We start from the raw sequence: 16,875 nt of genomic DNA, 5'->3' as shown, positions 1-16,875 counted from the left end.
TTTGCTATATCTATCTATATACACACACATATATATCTATATATACACACAGTATCTATCTATATACACATATATATGTATGTTTTGAAGATTTTTTTTTAAATGTGTACAGTTTTTTTTTACAATGCTATTTTAACATAAGATTTAACATTGAGAGAACTGCTGTATGTAAAAGCTCATGTTAAAATCACATTGCATACGGATTGCATACGCATGTCATGCGCATGTCATACAGATGTTCAGTGGAAAAATCACGTGGAAATCACATTACACTCGCATGACACTCGCACAGCACTTGTCCCTTTTTTCAGTCCGGAAATTGGACCGTTATTTTTCTCGTAAATGGGTATGAGCCCTTATGCTGAGAGTCGACATTAAATTGAGACATCTTCTAATGACTGGTGTGTAGGAAGAGCACTTTGGGGTCTGTATGAAGTCACCAGTCACCTGCTGGAAGGTAACGCGTAAAGAGAATCCGTCAACAGATTTTATATGTAATCAGAGAGTAGCATGGTGTATGAGCAAACATGCTGATTCCAAAGATGTGTCACTTATTGGGCTGTGTGCTGTAGTTTCAATAAAATCAGTGTTTTATCAGCAAGAGATTTAATACAAGACTATCTGTCTTGTGCCATCTAGTCCTCCTGCCCTGAATTACCCCCCCCACACTACTAATTAACAGCTGACAATACACAGTGTACACAGAAAGCTGTCAATCAGTGGTGTGGGTGCGGTTATACACAGAAAGTTACCAATCAGTGCTGTGGGCGGGGTTATATACAGAAAGCTGTCAATCAGTGGTGTGGGTGCAGTTATACACAGAAAGTTGCCAACCAGTGCTGTGGGTGGTGTTATAAAGGGCTCAGCATTCAGAGCGTTGCTCGATCTACAGCAGAACAAGCAGGGAATTTATTACAACCGCAGCAGCCAGTAAAGTAAGTCATAAATCGCCCTAATCAGGGTCACTGCCCTTATATAATGCTGCTCTCTGGTGGGATTGCACAAACCTGGTGATCAATACCAACTGAACCAATGATATTGTCCAGTCATTGCCCCTCTTACAGCTGTAAGGCACTGGATGAAGGTATTATTTCCATTCTATGTGAATACTTTACTTTCATAACGGGCAGTATTATTGCAGCACTGCATGGCGATATTCTTTGTGCACAGTACGACCTCATTATTTCAGATAGATGACATTACATTATGTGAGCACCGGGCAGTGGTATGGAGTTGTGTAACCTACTATTGCACAAGCACTGTTATGTAGGTTTACATGGTAACAATGGAAATGACAAATAAAGGAACTTACTAATATACTTTCCTTTTCTGACATGTACTGTTTTTGTGTCATGTCTCGCGGTTTCAGAAGTGGAGCCTCGCCTGTGTAAGGTGATGTTTTGCCATATGGAGGGAGCTTTCTCTCTTTTGTTTTGCCGATTCTATCTGGCATTAAAAGCAGTTAAACTTTAAAGAGAGTTGTCTTTAGCCCTGTAAAAAGAAGCAGCTTTGTAATTTACTTGTTTTTAAAAATCTTCCCCATTCTCAAGAATTTTTTAAATGCATTGTTTACTGCTTGTTGCCTAGGTTACTGACCACCTTTGCAGTCTATCAGCAGTGACCGTTCTATGTACGGAGTTCGGCTCTTGCAAGCTCTTGTCTAGAGAGCCTTTAAGCACTACTCTCAAGCTGGCAGATTCGATCAACCTCAGTGGCACCGTGCTCCTCCAATGCTGCCTCTGCTTACTGCAGGGGACAGCGAACAGTTTAGGCAAGTGGTGCACTGATGCTGCTGATCCGACCTATCAAGCACCAGTAGTCTCCTCCCCCACCACCAGCAAACAGAAAGCCGAAAAGCTGTGCGCTTCGGGAGGGAACCCCCTTAAATGTTCAGGACTCCATTACAGGGATTAAATATGTACCATTGTTGGATTTTCAAATATGCAAGTATATTAGTAAATTACTTTATTTGTTATTCAAATAACAATAAATAACTCAGAAATCCCTTTAACTCTATAAGCCTGCTTTAAACATGTTATAAGAAATGAATAGGCACAGAAATACTCCATCTAAAAACCTTATGGTAGTAAGTAACCCGTTCTCAACCACAGACATATACAGTTGTGTGAAAAAGTGTTTGCCCCTTCCTGATTTCCTATTCTATTGCATGTTTGTCACACTTAATACCCCTTCATGACCGCCAATACGTATATTTACTTACCTGAGATATAAGGGACTATCATCCCCATACAGGTGACCATCCAGCATCTGTCGGCTGTCCACTATAGCTGACAACTTGCTGTATCACAAATGATCGATGTTGGCACCCTCCATATCTGTTTAACCCCTTAGTTGCTGCTGTCAAAAGTGACCATCTAATAAATGGATAATAGATTGTGGGGGCTTCCGCTTTAATCTAATTTACACACCGAGATCATGATTGTGTGGTCCAGATGTTTGCCATAGCAGTTCATGGCCAAATAGCGGCCTTAGAGTCTCCCGGCTATAGCGGTCAGTTCAGAAGTTAGTGACATCTAGGTGGTAAACAAACACTTTTTCATTCCTGCTATACCACTTTGCATTAATTCCTGAAAATAACCTGAAGGGTTAATAAACTACCTGACAGCAGTTTTCAATGTGTCAGGGGGTGCAGTTTTGAAAATGGTATCATGTTTGGAGTTTTCCAATATATAGCACCCCTAAAGTCACTTCAAACCTGGATAGGTCCCTCACAAAATACATTTTGCAAATTTCCTTGAAAAAAAATGTCAAATTGCTGCTACATTTTTAAACCTCCTAAAAGGCTAACAAAATAAATTGGTGTTTTAAAAATGGTGCTGATGTAAAGCAGGCATGAGGGAAATGTGATTTATTAATGTTTTTCTGTGGTATGACTATCTGGATTAAAGGGATAATCATTCAAAGTTTGAAAATTGCAACTTTTTTTTCATTTTTGCCAAGGTTCTGATATTTTTTTTTATTAATAAACACAAAATATATCATAAATTATAATGTGCCACGAAAAAAAACAAACAATCTCAAAATCACTGGGATTTGTTGAAGCATTCCAGAGTTATGACCACATAAATTGACATTGGTCAGAATTTAAAAAATTGGCCCGGTCACAAAGGGGTTAAATGTTTCAGATCACTAAACAAATAGGAAAAATAGAGAAAGATAACACAAGTAAACACAAAATGCAGTTTTTAAATGAAGGTCTTTATTATTAAGGGAGGGAAAAAGAAATCTAAACTTCCAGGACACTGTGTGAAAAAAGATTGCCACGCACCTTAAAACATAAATTAACTGTGGTTTATCACACTTTGGGAGGCAGAGTTGAAATTCCCTTGCCACAGCCAGGCCTGATTACTGCAACACCTGTTCTCAATCAAGAAATCACTTAAATAGGACCTGCCTGAGAAAGTTACGCAGATCTAAAAATCCTCAAAAGCTAGACATCATGTAGAAATCCAAAGAAATCCTGGAACAAATTAGAAAGTAATTGAGATCTATCAGTCTGGAAAAAGTTGCAAAGCCAATTCTAAAGCTTTGGGACTCCAGTGAACCACAGTGAGAGCTATTATCCACAAATGGTGAAAATACGGAAGAGTGGTGAACCTTTCCAGGAGTGGCCAGCTGACCAAAATTACCCCAAAAGCGCAGCGACGACGACTCATCCAAGAGATCACAAAATACCAGCAACAAAATTCAACTGCCTCACTTGAGGTCACTGTTCATGACTCCACCATTAAGAAAGAGACTGGGCAAAAATGGCCTGCATGGCTGAGTTCCAAGATGAAAACCACTGCTGAGCAATAAAAACATAAAGTCTCGACTCAGTTTTGCCAGAAAACATCTGGATGATCCCCAAGACTTTTGAGAGAATACTTTGTGACGGACGAGGCAAAAGTTGAGCTATTGGGAAAATGTATGTCCCATTACATCTGGCATAGAGGTAACATAGCATTTCAGAAAAGGAACATCATGCCAACAGTAATATATGGAGGTGGTAGCGTGAGGGACTGGAGTTGCTTGGTTGCATCATGACCTGGAAAACTTGCTGTGGTAAATGGAACCATGAATTCTGCTGTCTACCAAAAAATCCTGAAGGAGAATGTCCGTCCATCTGTTCGCCACCTCAAGCTGAAGCACACTTGAGATATGCAGCAGGACAATTAGCCAAAATGCACCAGCAAGTCTACCTCTGAATGGCTTAAGAAAAACAAAATTAAGACTAGTCAAAGTCCTGACCTTAATCCGATTGAGATGCTGTGGCATGACATTAAAAAGGCGGTTCATGCTCGGAAACCTCCAATGTGGTTGAATAACAACAATTCTGCAAAGATGAGTGTCCAAAATTCCTCCAGAGTGTCGTAACAGACTCATTGCCAGTTATGGCCCACCAGTTATTAGGTTTAGGGGGCAATCACTTTTTCACACAGGGCTCGGTAGGTTTGGATTTCTTTTTCCCTTAACAATAAAGACCTTCATTTAAAAACTGCATTTTGTGATCACTTGTCTTATCTATATTTAAATTTGCTCTGTGATCTGAAACATTTAAGTGTGACAAACATACAAAAGAAGAGGAAACATACACTTTTTCACACAACCGTATGCATTGAAGTCATAAGCATTGTTTATCACAGGCTCAGGAGCTGACTGACAAGTGCCAACTGTAATACACAGGGATCAGAGTTATATTACAGATTATGTGGAATTATTAAAGGATTGAAACGGAACTGATAATTCAAGAAGAAATTTATAAGAAAATTAAAGTCATTACTATTTACTTTATTTCAATTCTTTCGAGAAATTTACACCATTCGGCCAAAACCATACAGATGCGCAGGACATTGACGGACTCTCATATAATATGTAAATAAGTTCATTTCTATTCATTCTTACAGGAAACGTCTACAGCTTCTCCAGTTATTCTACGTGTAGACCTGAAGGGTTATTACCTGTACTGGACTTTCCAGAGCAAAGTAAGGATATTCTTATCTACTACATTTTGTAGATTTTCCAGTGTTGCCCAAGTCTCATTCACATATATCCTGTTTAATAGATAGGAGACATTTTGAATTATTTTTTTCTCTTTGCATTTGATAAAAATGAATATAACACAGATAGCAAGACTGGGCACAAGGACCAAAAATGGAAAAAAAAAAAAAAAAAAAAAAAAATCAGATCATCACACTGATGAAAAATGGTCTGTTCTTTCTTGTATACAAAAAAAAGGAGTACATGTGAATGAAGCTTAACACATTATTTTACTATTCTGTCATATTTTAGTATTGTAAAATCATACCAGCGCACGGCCAGCGTACCCAACGATAACTATAGGGTACGCTGATCGCATGCAGCATTATGCGATCATAGCAGGAGCTGATCGGAGGAGGTGCAGCCGGGGGCGGAGCTTAGCGGCGGCCCTGCGCCTCCGAACACTAGTCTGAAAGTAGCCTCAGTCAATTTTTTGGTCTTTGTTTTCAGAATGGTGGGAATGATAAATACCCCTTAAAGAATAACTAAACTCTAATATTTTTACATTATTGAGTCCAGCATGGATAGTTAGAATTAGTCATTGACTTTATTAGACTATTTGTTCATATATTTGAAAAAGGGACGAAACCAATGTGGACTCCAATCCCCTTTCTTAGCTTTCTTCAGGCTGGTGCATCATTTGCACTCTATGTCTATGTAATTGGAGTTCGGATTCCTTCTGCAGATGGGCCACTTAAGCTACTTTCACACTTGCATTAGGAGGCACAGTGTACGCTCAACATGAAGCTCCGCCACCTGCTGCGCCTCCTCCGGTCAGCTCCGCCTATGGGCGCATGACGCTGCATGCGGCCCTAGTTCCACATCTCCTGTTTCCCAGCAACAGCCCCGTGACAGGTTCTCTTTAAGAGGAGAGCATTTATTGGAGACTACACTTCAGCATTATCACCCTTGGGTGCATGAATGCTCTCTAAGGCTACTTTCACACTTGCGTTAGGAGGCGCAGCGTACGCTCGGCGTGAAGCTCCGCCCCTGCCGTACCTCCTCCGGTCAGCTCCGCCTATGGGCGCATGACGCTGCATGTGACCTGCGTACCCTATCTTTAGCATTGGGTCCACAGGCCGTGCGCAGGTATGCTTTTGCCAGCGCATGCTTCTTTGACGGTGCGCCGACCTGCACCAAACGCAACGTGTTGCATTTTGGTGTGGCCGGCGCACCGTCAAAAGGACGCATGCACAGGCAAAAGCATACCTGGGCACGGCCTGCGTACCCAATGCTAAAGATAGGGTAGGCAGGTCACATGCAGCGTATGCTGCGCCTCCTAACGCAAGTGTGAAAGTAGCCTTAGAGAGCATTCATGCACCCAAGGGTGATAATGCTGAAGTGTAGTCTCCAATAAATGCTCTCCTCTTAAAGAGAACCTGTCACGGGGCTGTTGCTGGGAAACAGGAGATGTTGAACTAGGGCCCCTGAACTGCCCCTCAGGCTAAAGGGGGTGCCCTGACTCTCCTTAACTTGGGGGTACATTTGATGGTAGTGAGGCCCAAGTCCCCGACCTGTCCCTATCTCCTGTTTAGCCCTGAGCTAAACACCCAACCCCCGCCCCAGGAGGTGAGACAGGGAATAAAGTGAACTGCACCAATAACACGAAAGGAAGTATAAAACAGACACCATGGAGTTATAGCAACTAAAAACCAAAACTTACCTTTATCTGCTGCCAATGCTCTCAGCAGCAGAGTAAGGCACTCGATCAGCATCCAGCAGCATCACCACTGCTCCAGATAAGCTGAACCCCCTCTGCACCAGGTAGGTCCAGTCTTCACCAAGGTTGGTTAGTAAATGACCAGTGTTACCAACAGTGATCTGCAGCACCAGGTGGCCTTATAAAGGGAAGTCGGAGTAGTCACCACCTGCTGACTAACTAAACATGTAGTAACACCAGAAGCCACCGGGGGGAAACCCAGCAGCCGACCAACTACAGTTGTAGTAACACCAGCGGTCACCAGGGCAAAAACTGACATTAACCCCCAATGGCCTGAAAGGGAAGAAGTTTATAAAAGAGAATCCAGAATCTGACAGATCCAAAAATGGATCGTGACAGTACCTGTTGTGAGTTCATTTTCTGGTCTACCAGTTGTGAGTTCTCCTTCCAGGCTCCCTCTGGTGGTAACAGGAGGTAATGAGGCTGATTTAATCAGTAGAGATTTGCCACCTGATAATGAGGATGACGATTGGACCTCAGGAATCTCAGATTGGATTTAAGACAGCCGACGCCCTACTCTGGTGCTGGTGATTCCTTCTGCTTGTCAGGTCTTGGTTCTCAGCTCTGTTCCAGTTTTTCTGCTAACGTTCACACTTGATTTTGTTGTTCTATTCAGTTTTTTGTGTGGTCAGCCAGCTCCGGCTGGGGCTGTGCTGAATTTCCACTCGTATTTATCTGTATTTGCCAATTTGCTTTTTGTCCCTTATTAGATTGGCCTCTTTTTGCTCTGTCTCAGAATATTTCAGAGATGTTGGACATTATTTTGTAGGGTTTTGGGCAGATTGCAGACAGTGTCTTTCCTTTCTAGTTAGTTTGGGCTCCATCATTTGCTCAGCCTATTTTATTGCCTGTGTTTGTGTTTTCATCTGGTTTCACTGTCAATACATGTGTGGGGGCTGTCTATTCCTTTGTGGTCTGCTCTGGGGCAGTTAGTTTTCCCCTTTTCTTGCTTTAGGCTTATTTAGTCCTCCGGCCGTGACGAGGCGTCTAGGTACATCGTAGGTACGCTCCACGGCTGCTGCTAGTTGTGTGGTTAGGATCAGGGATCTGCAATCTGCATAGTTACCAACCTCTCTGGTTTTTCTGGGCTTAGCTTGTTTAGGTGTTTTCCTCCTCGGTGACCCATTCATAACAAGTACCCCTCCTTCAATGAGGGGCCTCTGGGCCCTCAACACTGCACCTCACCAGAAAACTACCTAAGGTGAGGATGCCTAGATCCACCAGATTTCACCTCAGCAACCACCTCACTCGCAGGTTTATGGTAAACGTGGGCAAATGGGAGTGGCAACGTAGGCTCTGGAGGCACCACAAATCTCCAGAGCGCCGACCTGGGGAATGAGTTGAGTATGGGCATTATTGGGGGTAGCTCCAGCTGGTAAGTCCCCGTGCCGAGGATGGCCGACACCCGATGCGGCCCAATCACCCAAGAACTCCAGACCCCAACAGCACATCTCCACCGGATGTTTTTGGTGGACAGCTGTTATGAATGGGTCACCGAGGAGGATAGCAGGCCAGGCTAAGCCACAGAAAACCAGAGAGGTTGGTAACTAAGCGGATGCAGACCCCTGATCCTGTCCACACAACTAGCAGTAGCCGTGGAGCATGCCTAATATGATCCTAGCCACCTCAGCACAGCCGGAGAGCTAACTAAGCCTATAGCAAGAAAGGGGAAGCCTAAACTGCTCGCTCCGGGAATAGATAGCCCCCAAACATATTGTCGGTGAGACAAGATGAAAACACAAACGCAGGCATAAAAATAGACTCAGCAAATGATGGGGCCCACACCGACTAGACAGGACAGGAAAGGAAAGACACTGTCTGCAATCACGCAAAAAACCCTGCAATAGGTCCAACACGTCTGATGCACAAAAACACTGAAGTCGCACGACTTCGCCCCCCACTATATCAGCACTCTGGTATATTCTGAAAGCAAAGCAAAAAGAGACCAATATAAAAGGGGACAAAACAAACTGGCACATACAGTAACATATGGGCGGTGATTCAGCACAGCCCCAGCCGGAGCTAGCTGACCCGCACAAAGCAGAGATAAACAAAACCAGATCAAATGCAAACAGAATAGCAAATGAACCACTTAGCTGAACATGCAGGGAAAGAGCAGGAGACATCAGACCTCAGGAGGCACAGGAAAAAAAAATCAGCAGCAGGGATAGAGGGAGTCAGTTGTCTTAAATCCCAATTAGAAACCCCAGATCTCCAATCAACTTCCTCATTATCAGGTGGCAAGCCTCTGTCAATCAGATCAGCTCCACTACCTCCAGTAACCACCAGAGGGAGCCCAGAAAGAGAACTCTCAATCTGACCAGCTCCACTATCTTCAGTAATCACCAGACGGAAGCCAGAGAGAGAATTCACAACAGACAGCAATACGTACTCATTCACACACAGGTCCGGACCTGAACGTTTATTGCCACGCACACGCCTGCCAAAAGATGGTGAACTCTTCACAGCACCGACAACAGAGATGTCCCCCTGTGTCGTCACACTCACACCCCCACAATACTCAGAAGGTGTCACCACCCTCCTCTGACCCCTCCTCCTAAGAGGACTCCGACACCCACAGTTAGCATGTGGTGACGGTAGAGACTTGCCCCTAATCCCTGGCAGCACCTCTGCTGCCCCCACTGGAGAAGAAGGGGACAGTTGTAGAAAGATGGCAGAGACAGTAGCCCCCAGGCAGCAGCCCTCACATGACTGATCCCAGCTGACTACTTCCCTAGAGCACCAATCTATGACCCGGTTGTGTTTTTCCAACCAAGGGAGGCCTAAAACGATAGGTGATGGCATTCCCCCCCAAGACGTAGCATGACAGGGACTCTACATGATGAGTCCCTATACGCAGATGTATATTTTCCATGACTTGGGCCAACCTCACCTGGCTCAGTGGGACAGAGTCAATGGCCTGGATGCTTAGGGGTTTGGCCAGCATCCTACACCTCAGGCCATGGGTCTGGACAAAGTGAGCGCCCATCAGATTGACTCCCGCTCCCTCAGGTACCCCGCCAACCACTATTTCTGCTGACAAAGTACACAGAGAGGGCAAAATGAATGAAATATACACTCCCTGGTCGCCTCCCTCCACACGACCAGGGGGATGTGGCTTCTTAGGTGGTACGGAAGTTTTAGCACGAGCCAGGCAGACCCTGATAAAATGACCAGTCTGCCCACAGCTAAAACATGCCCCCAAACCAAGATGAACCGCAGGCAACGCCGTTGGGGAACCAACTCCTCCCACCTGCCTGGGCTCGTCTGACTGCACCAATGAGTCCTCCTCCCTAGCAAGGACTACAGGGGGCATATTCGCCAAAGCCGCAAAAAAAACGTTCACCGACCGTAGAGATGGCGAATCGGCCGGCAGGGAGAAGGCCCAGGATTGGCGATCACCTTTAAGGAGGGATATGATAAATCCAACCCGCTGTTCCTCACTCCCTAATGAATGAGGGTGGAGCCTTAAGTGTAGCTTGCAGGCCTCCTGAAAAAAGCAAAAAATTATCTCTCCCTCCAGAAAACCTGTCTGGGAGAGATAACTTGGGTTCTGGTTGAGCCTGAACCTGAGCTGCGGCCCCAAACCCCACCAACTGCTGCAGCTGCTGCTCCACCACACCACACAGCACCCTACGCTCCTCAGTGAGGGTCTGCAGTTTTTGGACAAAGGTATGCATTAGGGCCATGACTCACCAAAAAAAATGGATGGTTGGTAATAATGTCACGGGGCAGTAGTGGGATTTGTTGTGAATTCTCTCTCTGGCTTCCCTCTGGTGATTACTGAAGATAGTGGAGCTGGTCAGATTGAGAGTTCTCTTTCTGGGCTCCCTCTGGTGGTTACTGGAGGTAGTGGAGCTGATCTGATTGACAGAGGCTTGCCACCTGATAATGAGGAAGACGATTGGAGATCTGGGGTTTCTAACTGGGATTTAAGACAGCTGACTCCCTCTATCCCTGCTGCTGATTTCCTTCCTGTTCCTTCTGAGGTCTGATGTCTCCTGCTCTTTCCCTGCATGTTCAGCTAAGTGGTTCATTTGCTATTCTGTTTGCATTTGATCTGGTTTTGTTTATCTCTGCTTTGTGCGGGTCAGCTTGCTCCAGCTGGGGCTGTGCTGAATCACCGCCCATATGTTACTGTATGTGCCAGTTTGTTTTGTCCCCTTTTATATTGGTCTCTTTTTGCTTTGCTTTCAGAATATACCAGAGTGCTGATATAGTGGGGGGCGAAGTCATGCGACTTCAGTGTTTTTGTGCAACAGACGTGTTGGACTTTTTTCAGGGTTTTTTGCGTGATTGCAGACGGTGTCTTTCCTTTCCTGTCTAGTCAGTGTGGGCCCTATCGTTTGCTCAGTCTATTTTTCTGCCTGCGTTTGTGTTTTCATCTTGTCTCCCCGACAATATATGTTTGGGGGCCATCTATTCCTTTGGGGTCTGCTCCGAGGCAGTTTAGATTTCCCCTTTCTTGCTTTAGGCTTAGTTAGCTCTCCGGCTGTGCCGAGGCGACTAGGATCATTGTAGGTACGCTCCACGGCTACTGCTAGTTGTGTGGATAGGATCAGGGGTCTGCAATCCGCTTAGTTACCAACCTCTCTGGTTTTCTATAGCTTACCTGGGCCTGCTATCCTCCTCGGTGACCCATTCATAACAGGTGGCCTTATAAAGAGTAGTGGGAGTAGTCACCACCTGCTAACTAACTAAACATGTAGTAACACCAGCGGCCACCGGGGGGCAAAAACTGACATTAACCCCCGATGGCCTGAAAGGGAAAAAGTTTATAAAAGAGAATCCACAATCTGACAGATCCAAAAAGGGATCGTGACAGAACCTGTCATTTGAAAAACCACTATTAACCTGAAGCTATGGGGTTAATATTCAGGTTATTAGTGTTCTGAAGCTTCCCAGTGTCCACACTTTAAGTCCCACTATCAGGAAGAAATGAACTTTATTCTTCCTGGTAGCATTCAGGTTTCAGTCATGGTGTTGGCGCCGACGCTGGTTCAGACGCTGTAATTGAACCCCCGATACTGACTGACAGCAGCTCAAAGCAAGTAAGTTAACAAGTAAGCTGTCTAAATATATATATATGGAAAACCTGTATTCACGAAGGATATAAATAAGCGAGAGCTCCAGAATTCTTTGGAGAATGTTGGAAATCAAAAACGGTGTATTTGTCTGTTCTTACCAGCCATTGACTGAATCCGAGAAACTTTTAAGTTGGAGTTAAAGCTTCTCCAACAGCGCATCACTCATAATGTGAGACAAGAATGCTCAGAGCAGACTGTCTTCTGCATTTTGGCAAGAGAGGAACGCTGCCGTGCTGGTGTCTCTCATTGTGTGATGCTAAAACGCAGGAGACAGTCGACTCTGAGCGCTCTGCTGTGTCCTGCATGTGTCTCACATCATCATATTATGGGCTCGTTCACGCTACCATATTTTCGGTCTGAGTACTGTTCGTGAAAGAAATGGACTGCACTCGGACCACCGGTTTTCAATCAGGCAGTGCAGATGAGCGATTATTTTTTCTCGCTGATATAATTTTTACAGATACATTGCAATTCTGTAATATAAGAAACTGTAAATGGTGAGAAAAAGCTTGTTACACTTTTCCTGCCCATAATGTGAAGCCGTAATGCTGCAGACACCATGCAGTATTATCATGCCATTATGCTTTTAAGATGCTGCATCTGCAAACAGAATCCATCCTCCAATTCCATTACTGCTCTAGCCATACCTCTCCGCTCCTGCCACTGGTTTTTATTGACCGGCTGCAGTGTTGATGTCATGACTACACTATGTGTAAATGCTGTAGGCAATCATTGAGCCCAGCAGCTACAATGAACAGCCTCTTCAATGGCCAAAGTCAGTGATTGGCCGCAGTGGTCATTTGATGTAAACCCTGCAGCCTGTCAACAGAGATCAGGCAGTGGCGAGAGGCAGCACTGGAGGGAATGGTGAGAATCAGCTCAGATTCTTGTTTTTAAAGAAACCTTAAAACCAGAATGCCCCTTTAATACTTTGCTTAGAATTTGGTATACTAGTGGATAATAAAGAACTTTAACACTTCTAAGTTAGTTTCAATTTGTTTATATCACTTTTACAGGAAATAGAATTTATCGAGCTGACCAGTATCCGGGACACACGATATGGAAAATATGCCAAAATCCCCAAGGTATTCAATTTATCATTGGTGGTAAATGGTAACCAGATGTATTGCGCATGATGTATTCTGTTGTTACATTTACTGTATATCAGTTTCTTTTGTCTCCAGTTTGTGTAATGTTACCTTAGACTTAATGAATATGAGATGTGTAGTTCTGGCTACAGTTGCTAAAAATTAGTAATCACGTTTTCATTACTGGTACCTTAAAGCGGATCTGTCACCAGATTTTTCTAGCTACAAAAATTAGTAAAAATGTATCTAATGGACCTGATGAAGTTGGTGTACTTACTTTTAAAATCCACAGCTGTATAATCCTGCTACGAAGAGTGTTCCGAGTGAGAGATCTCTAGTCTTGTCCCTTGAGGCTTGACTTACAACTATAGCTTGTACTATAAAGATTTTAGCAGCAGGGAGGCGGTACACTGAGGAAAAGATAACGGGGCAGGTGGGAGGAGATCATCAGCAAACAGGAGCTATCAATCAGGCCAGGTGGGTGGAGAAAGTAAGTGTAAACCTTCATGAAGGATTATACATCTATTCTGCCATTGGTATTTACAGTAAGATCACCATCCTCAATGGGTTCAAGGGATCTATTTAATAATGCATACAGTTTTTTTTATACAAACACAACCACCAGAAATAAAGCTGGAGGAAAAAACGTTGCGCAGTCCAAAAAAAATAGAGAGGAAGCATTTAGCGAAACGGCGCTGTCGGGGTTGGAGCACACACCGGGCATTCCTGCATTGAAGCACTTTCAGGTATAACCACACTTTATTGCTGCTAATCTCTTTTTGCCTCATAGTTTAAGCACCATTGTTTTATGTACAGGTGCGCATTTTATACCTTAAAAGCACCCTTAAAAAAATATTAGTGTAGTGCAGTATTTTTTTTTTCTTGTGCTCTTCATTTGACAGAGGGTATTATACTTATATGTGTACACAAGCACTTCATTTCAGATACACATGCATTTGCACTATATTTTTTGGTTGCTGCTTTTTCATTTCTTTTTGGTTTATGGTATCTCATTGTTTATGTGCACGCAAGCACTTTATTGTAGGAGATACTGTATATCCTTTACCTAGAATCCATTGACGGCTCTGCAGCATTTTGGATTAACCTACACATGTTATAATCTACAGTTCAGGTGCCAGATATCTGTTCTAATTATAATGTTTTCATTATGTGAGATTTAACATTTTTTCACTGCTTAAATGATTTTTTTTGCACTATGCAATTTAATATGTGGATATTATGTGTATTCAATAATTTCATGTATCGAAAAAATTTTCTAAAACACTTTTTTAATTTTCTGGTCTGAACTACAGGTGTGCTTCTTTGCCATTACTCATTTGCATGATTTATTCCGGTGTTCTGCACTCTTTTGAGTTCCACAAGCTTGATTAGCATTTGCATTTAATATATTATTATATTTTTTAACTATATTTCATCAATAAAGATTTTTTATCTTTAAAAAAATTTTTGGGGCTACGCAACGTTTTTTCCTCCAGCTTTATTTCTGGTGGTTGTGTTTGTATATTTCATGAATGGACGTTCTTTTTTGCTCATCACATATGTATTTTGGACTGTGTTAATTCATACAGTTTGTTTTGCAAAATAAGGTGATTTATCCCAATTTTATACTTGGCCAAAGAGAAAGGGATTCACTGCTTTGCATGTAAAGCTAGGGTAATGCTGTGAGTGCAGGGAGAGCTGCTTAGCATTGGCATCTTCTTCCTTCACACACTTCATTCTGATGAAAGAAAAAAAGGAACTGAAATAAAGTCCAAAAAAGCTTGGACAATGTGGTCGTGATGATCTTTTACCTTCTCTGCAGATACAGTGGGTGAGGGAGATGATCTGTTGTACGTTGCAGCTTTCCCTGACCATTCCTTCTTCATCAGCGTCCCAATTTTGGTCCTTCATTCATTCCCCTGTTCAACCAGAAGCAAGTACCAGTGGGAGCTTTAAGTATACAGTACATACTTTCAGGATAGCTCATAGACTTTAAATGTCCAAATGTTGCGCGCTTTGCTATGCACTGATGTTCTAAAATGTTAATGCAGAGTAAGCTGCTTGCACAAGATCATGCAGCTGACGAAGCAGGGAGCTATCAGACTCTCCATGGAGAAGGCAGAGATGGTTTATTACCATCTCTGTCCTCCTGATTCAGAGTGCTGAACAAACTCTGTGTATACAGCCAGGGGCGTACATAGAAATCATGGGGCCCCATAGCAAAAGTCTGAATGGGCCCCCCCCCCAAAAAAAAACAAAAAAAAAACAAAACAGGTGCTCTTAACTCCAGGCATGCATGTTATAGGTCAAACAATTAATTTTATAGCTAGTCTTTGATTTTTTTCTCATTTGAGTAAAAGAAGAAGTAAAACACTTACATCCAATTTGATATATTCCTTGTAAAAGTCAAAATGGAAGATTAAGCAAGACAACCTCATTAAGCTGTCTACAATAAGACCAGCGATTATGGAATCTGTCGGCACAAAATGACTGCTCATACCAAATATGTCCTCAGTGCACCCTTGGCAGAGCTAGATAGAAAGCAGACAGAAGGTGCCCTAGACTGGCCTCACCAAGGGTGCACTGAGCACCTGTACTTGCAGTCATTTTGTGTTCAGACTCCCTTTAAGTTTTTTTCCCCCCCCAGAATCAGATTGAATGACAATAGGTCACTATGATGAGTGATACATAAAGGAATTTTAAATGGCAAGAACTACACATTGTGTCTTCCCATCACCTCCCAGGGGTATTATAAACAGACAAAAGGCATGATCATCATATCTAGGATGCAAGTATACGTTTTGTCAGCGAGAAGGGGTTAAAGCATTCTTGCCCACACATTAATCCTCTATATGCCTTAGTTTCTTTCAAAGATCTGTAATCCTGCCCCAGAGTCATAGCGCGGCACAGTGCTATCTCCTCTCCGGCAGCATCGCTCGTCCTCCATCCAATTAGTGTTTAATCGCCGTTGCGTTCTGCTGGTTACAGCTCTTCACTCATTACTCAGGAAAATCAGCTCATTTTCACATTTTTTTTCCCTTCCTGATGTTTATTTTTTCACATTTGGTCCCATTTCTTGTACAGCTGGACGTACTGTAGCATTTAATGCTTAATTGCCTTCTTTATCTATGTTAGCATGTAATCTGGATCAGGATGCATCAGGATTGCTACGCATCACTACGCATCGTACCAAAACACTAGTGTGAACGCAGCCCCACTCATACAGCCCCTAACCAGGTGCCCCCATGTTATATACATGCTCCCAATACATTTTATCATCATTACCACACTGTAACATAGGGCATAAGCCCTTCTAGTGAGGCAGGAAAGATCACTGTATGACAGAGCAGCATGCAGACGTAGTCTACATTATGTCTGCAGTCTGTTCCCATATAGTTTCATCACTTTCCCATACAGCACATCCCTCGCTTCCGAGCATGCTCAGTGCCACAAAACGGATCCCTGCATATGGATCCGTGTTGTCCTGGATCCGTGCTCCATAGAGCTCCAAGTTAATTCCAGACGTGTAGCCACGGATCCGTGTGTCTCCCTCTCCCTGCGTGTTTTTCAGATGACACAAAACTGCAACAAGTTGCGTTTTTGTGCATCTGAAAAAAATATGCAGACATACGGATCTGTGGGAAAACGGTGACAACTAGATGCACATGCAAGTCCCATCCGTCACCACTGAAAGTCAATGGAGACGAAAACCGATCCGTGTGCAGCCAAAATATGCAAGTGTGAAACCAGATGAACTCTATATATTGACTGGAGCTGGACCTAGATCTCTCCACAGGTTTTGTCTAAAATCACTTTATATTACTTACGCTACCCTTAGGGATCTTACTCACTTGCGAGAGAGTTGTGTGATTCTTGTGCGAGTCTCTCACATGGAAACCTGGCACTGCCGCCGGCACTCGGACTGGAGAGGGCGGCTGTA

General features: G+C 43.5%; 1 protein-coding gene across 1 annotated transcript in view; it reads left to right on the top strand.

Annotated features, from left to right (window-relative positions):
- Nucleotides 1-16,875, top strand: part of PLCB2 (phospholipase C beta 2) — a 191,495-nt gene that overhangs the window by 43,603 nt on the left and 131,017 nt on the right. Inside the window, exons 2-3 of the mRNA XM_073566732.1 lie at nt 4,908-4,985; nt 12,864-12,932. Coding sequence (XP_073422833.1) covers nt 4,908-4,985; nt 12,864-12,932 — 147 coding nt within the window. The remainder of the gene's footprint in view (nt 1-4,907; nt 4,986-12,863; nt 12,933-16,875) is intronic.

Source organism: Dendrobates tinctorius, unplaced genomic scaffold (assembly GCF_039654945.1).
Source record: "Dendrobates tinctorius isolate UK_male_01 unplaced genomic scaffold, ASM3965494v1 ptg000019l, whole genome shotgun sequence".
Taxonomy (NCBI): domain Eukaryota; kingdom Metazoa; phylum Chordata; class Amphibia; order Anura; family Dendrobatidae; genus Dendrobates; species Dendrobates tinctorius.
This window is presented reverse-complemented; position numbering and strand designations above follow the sequence as displayed.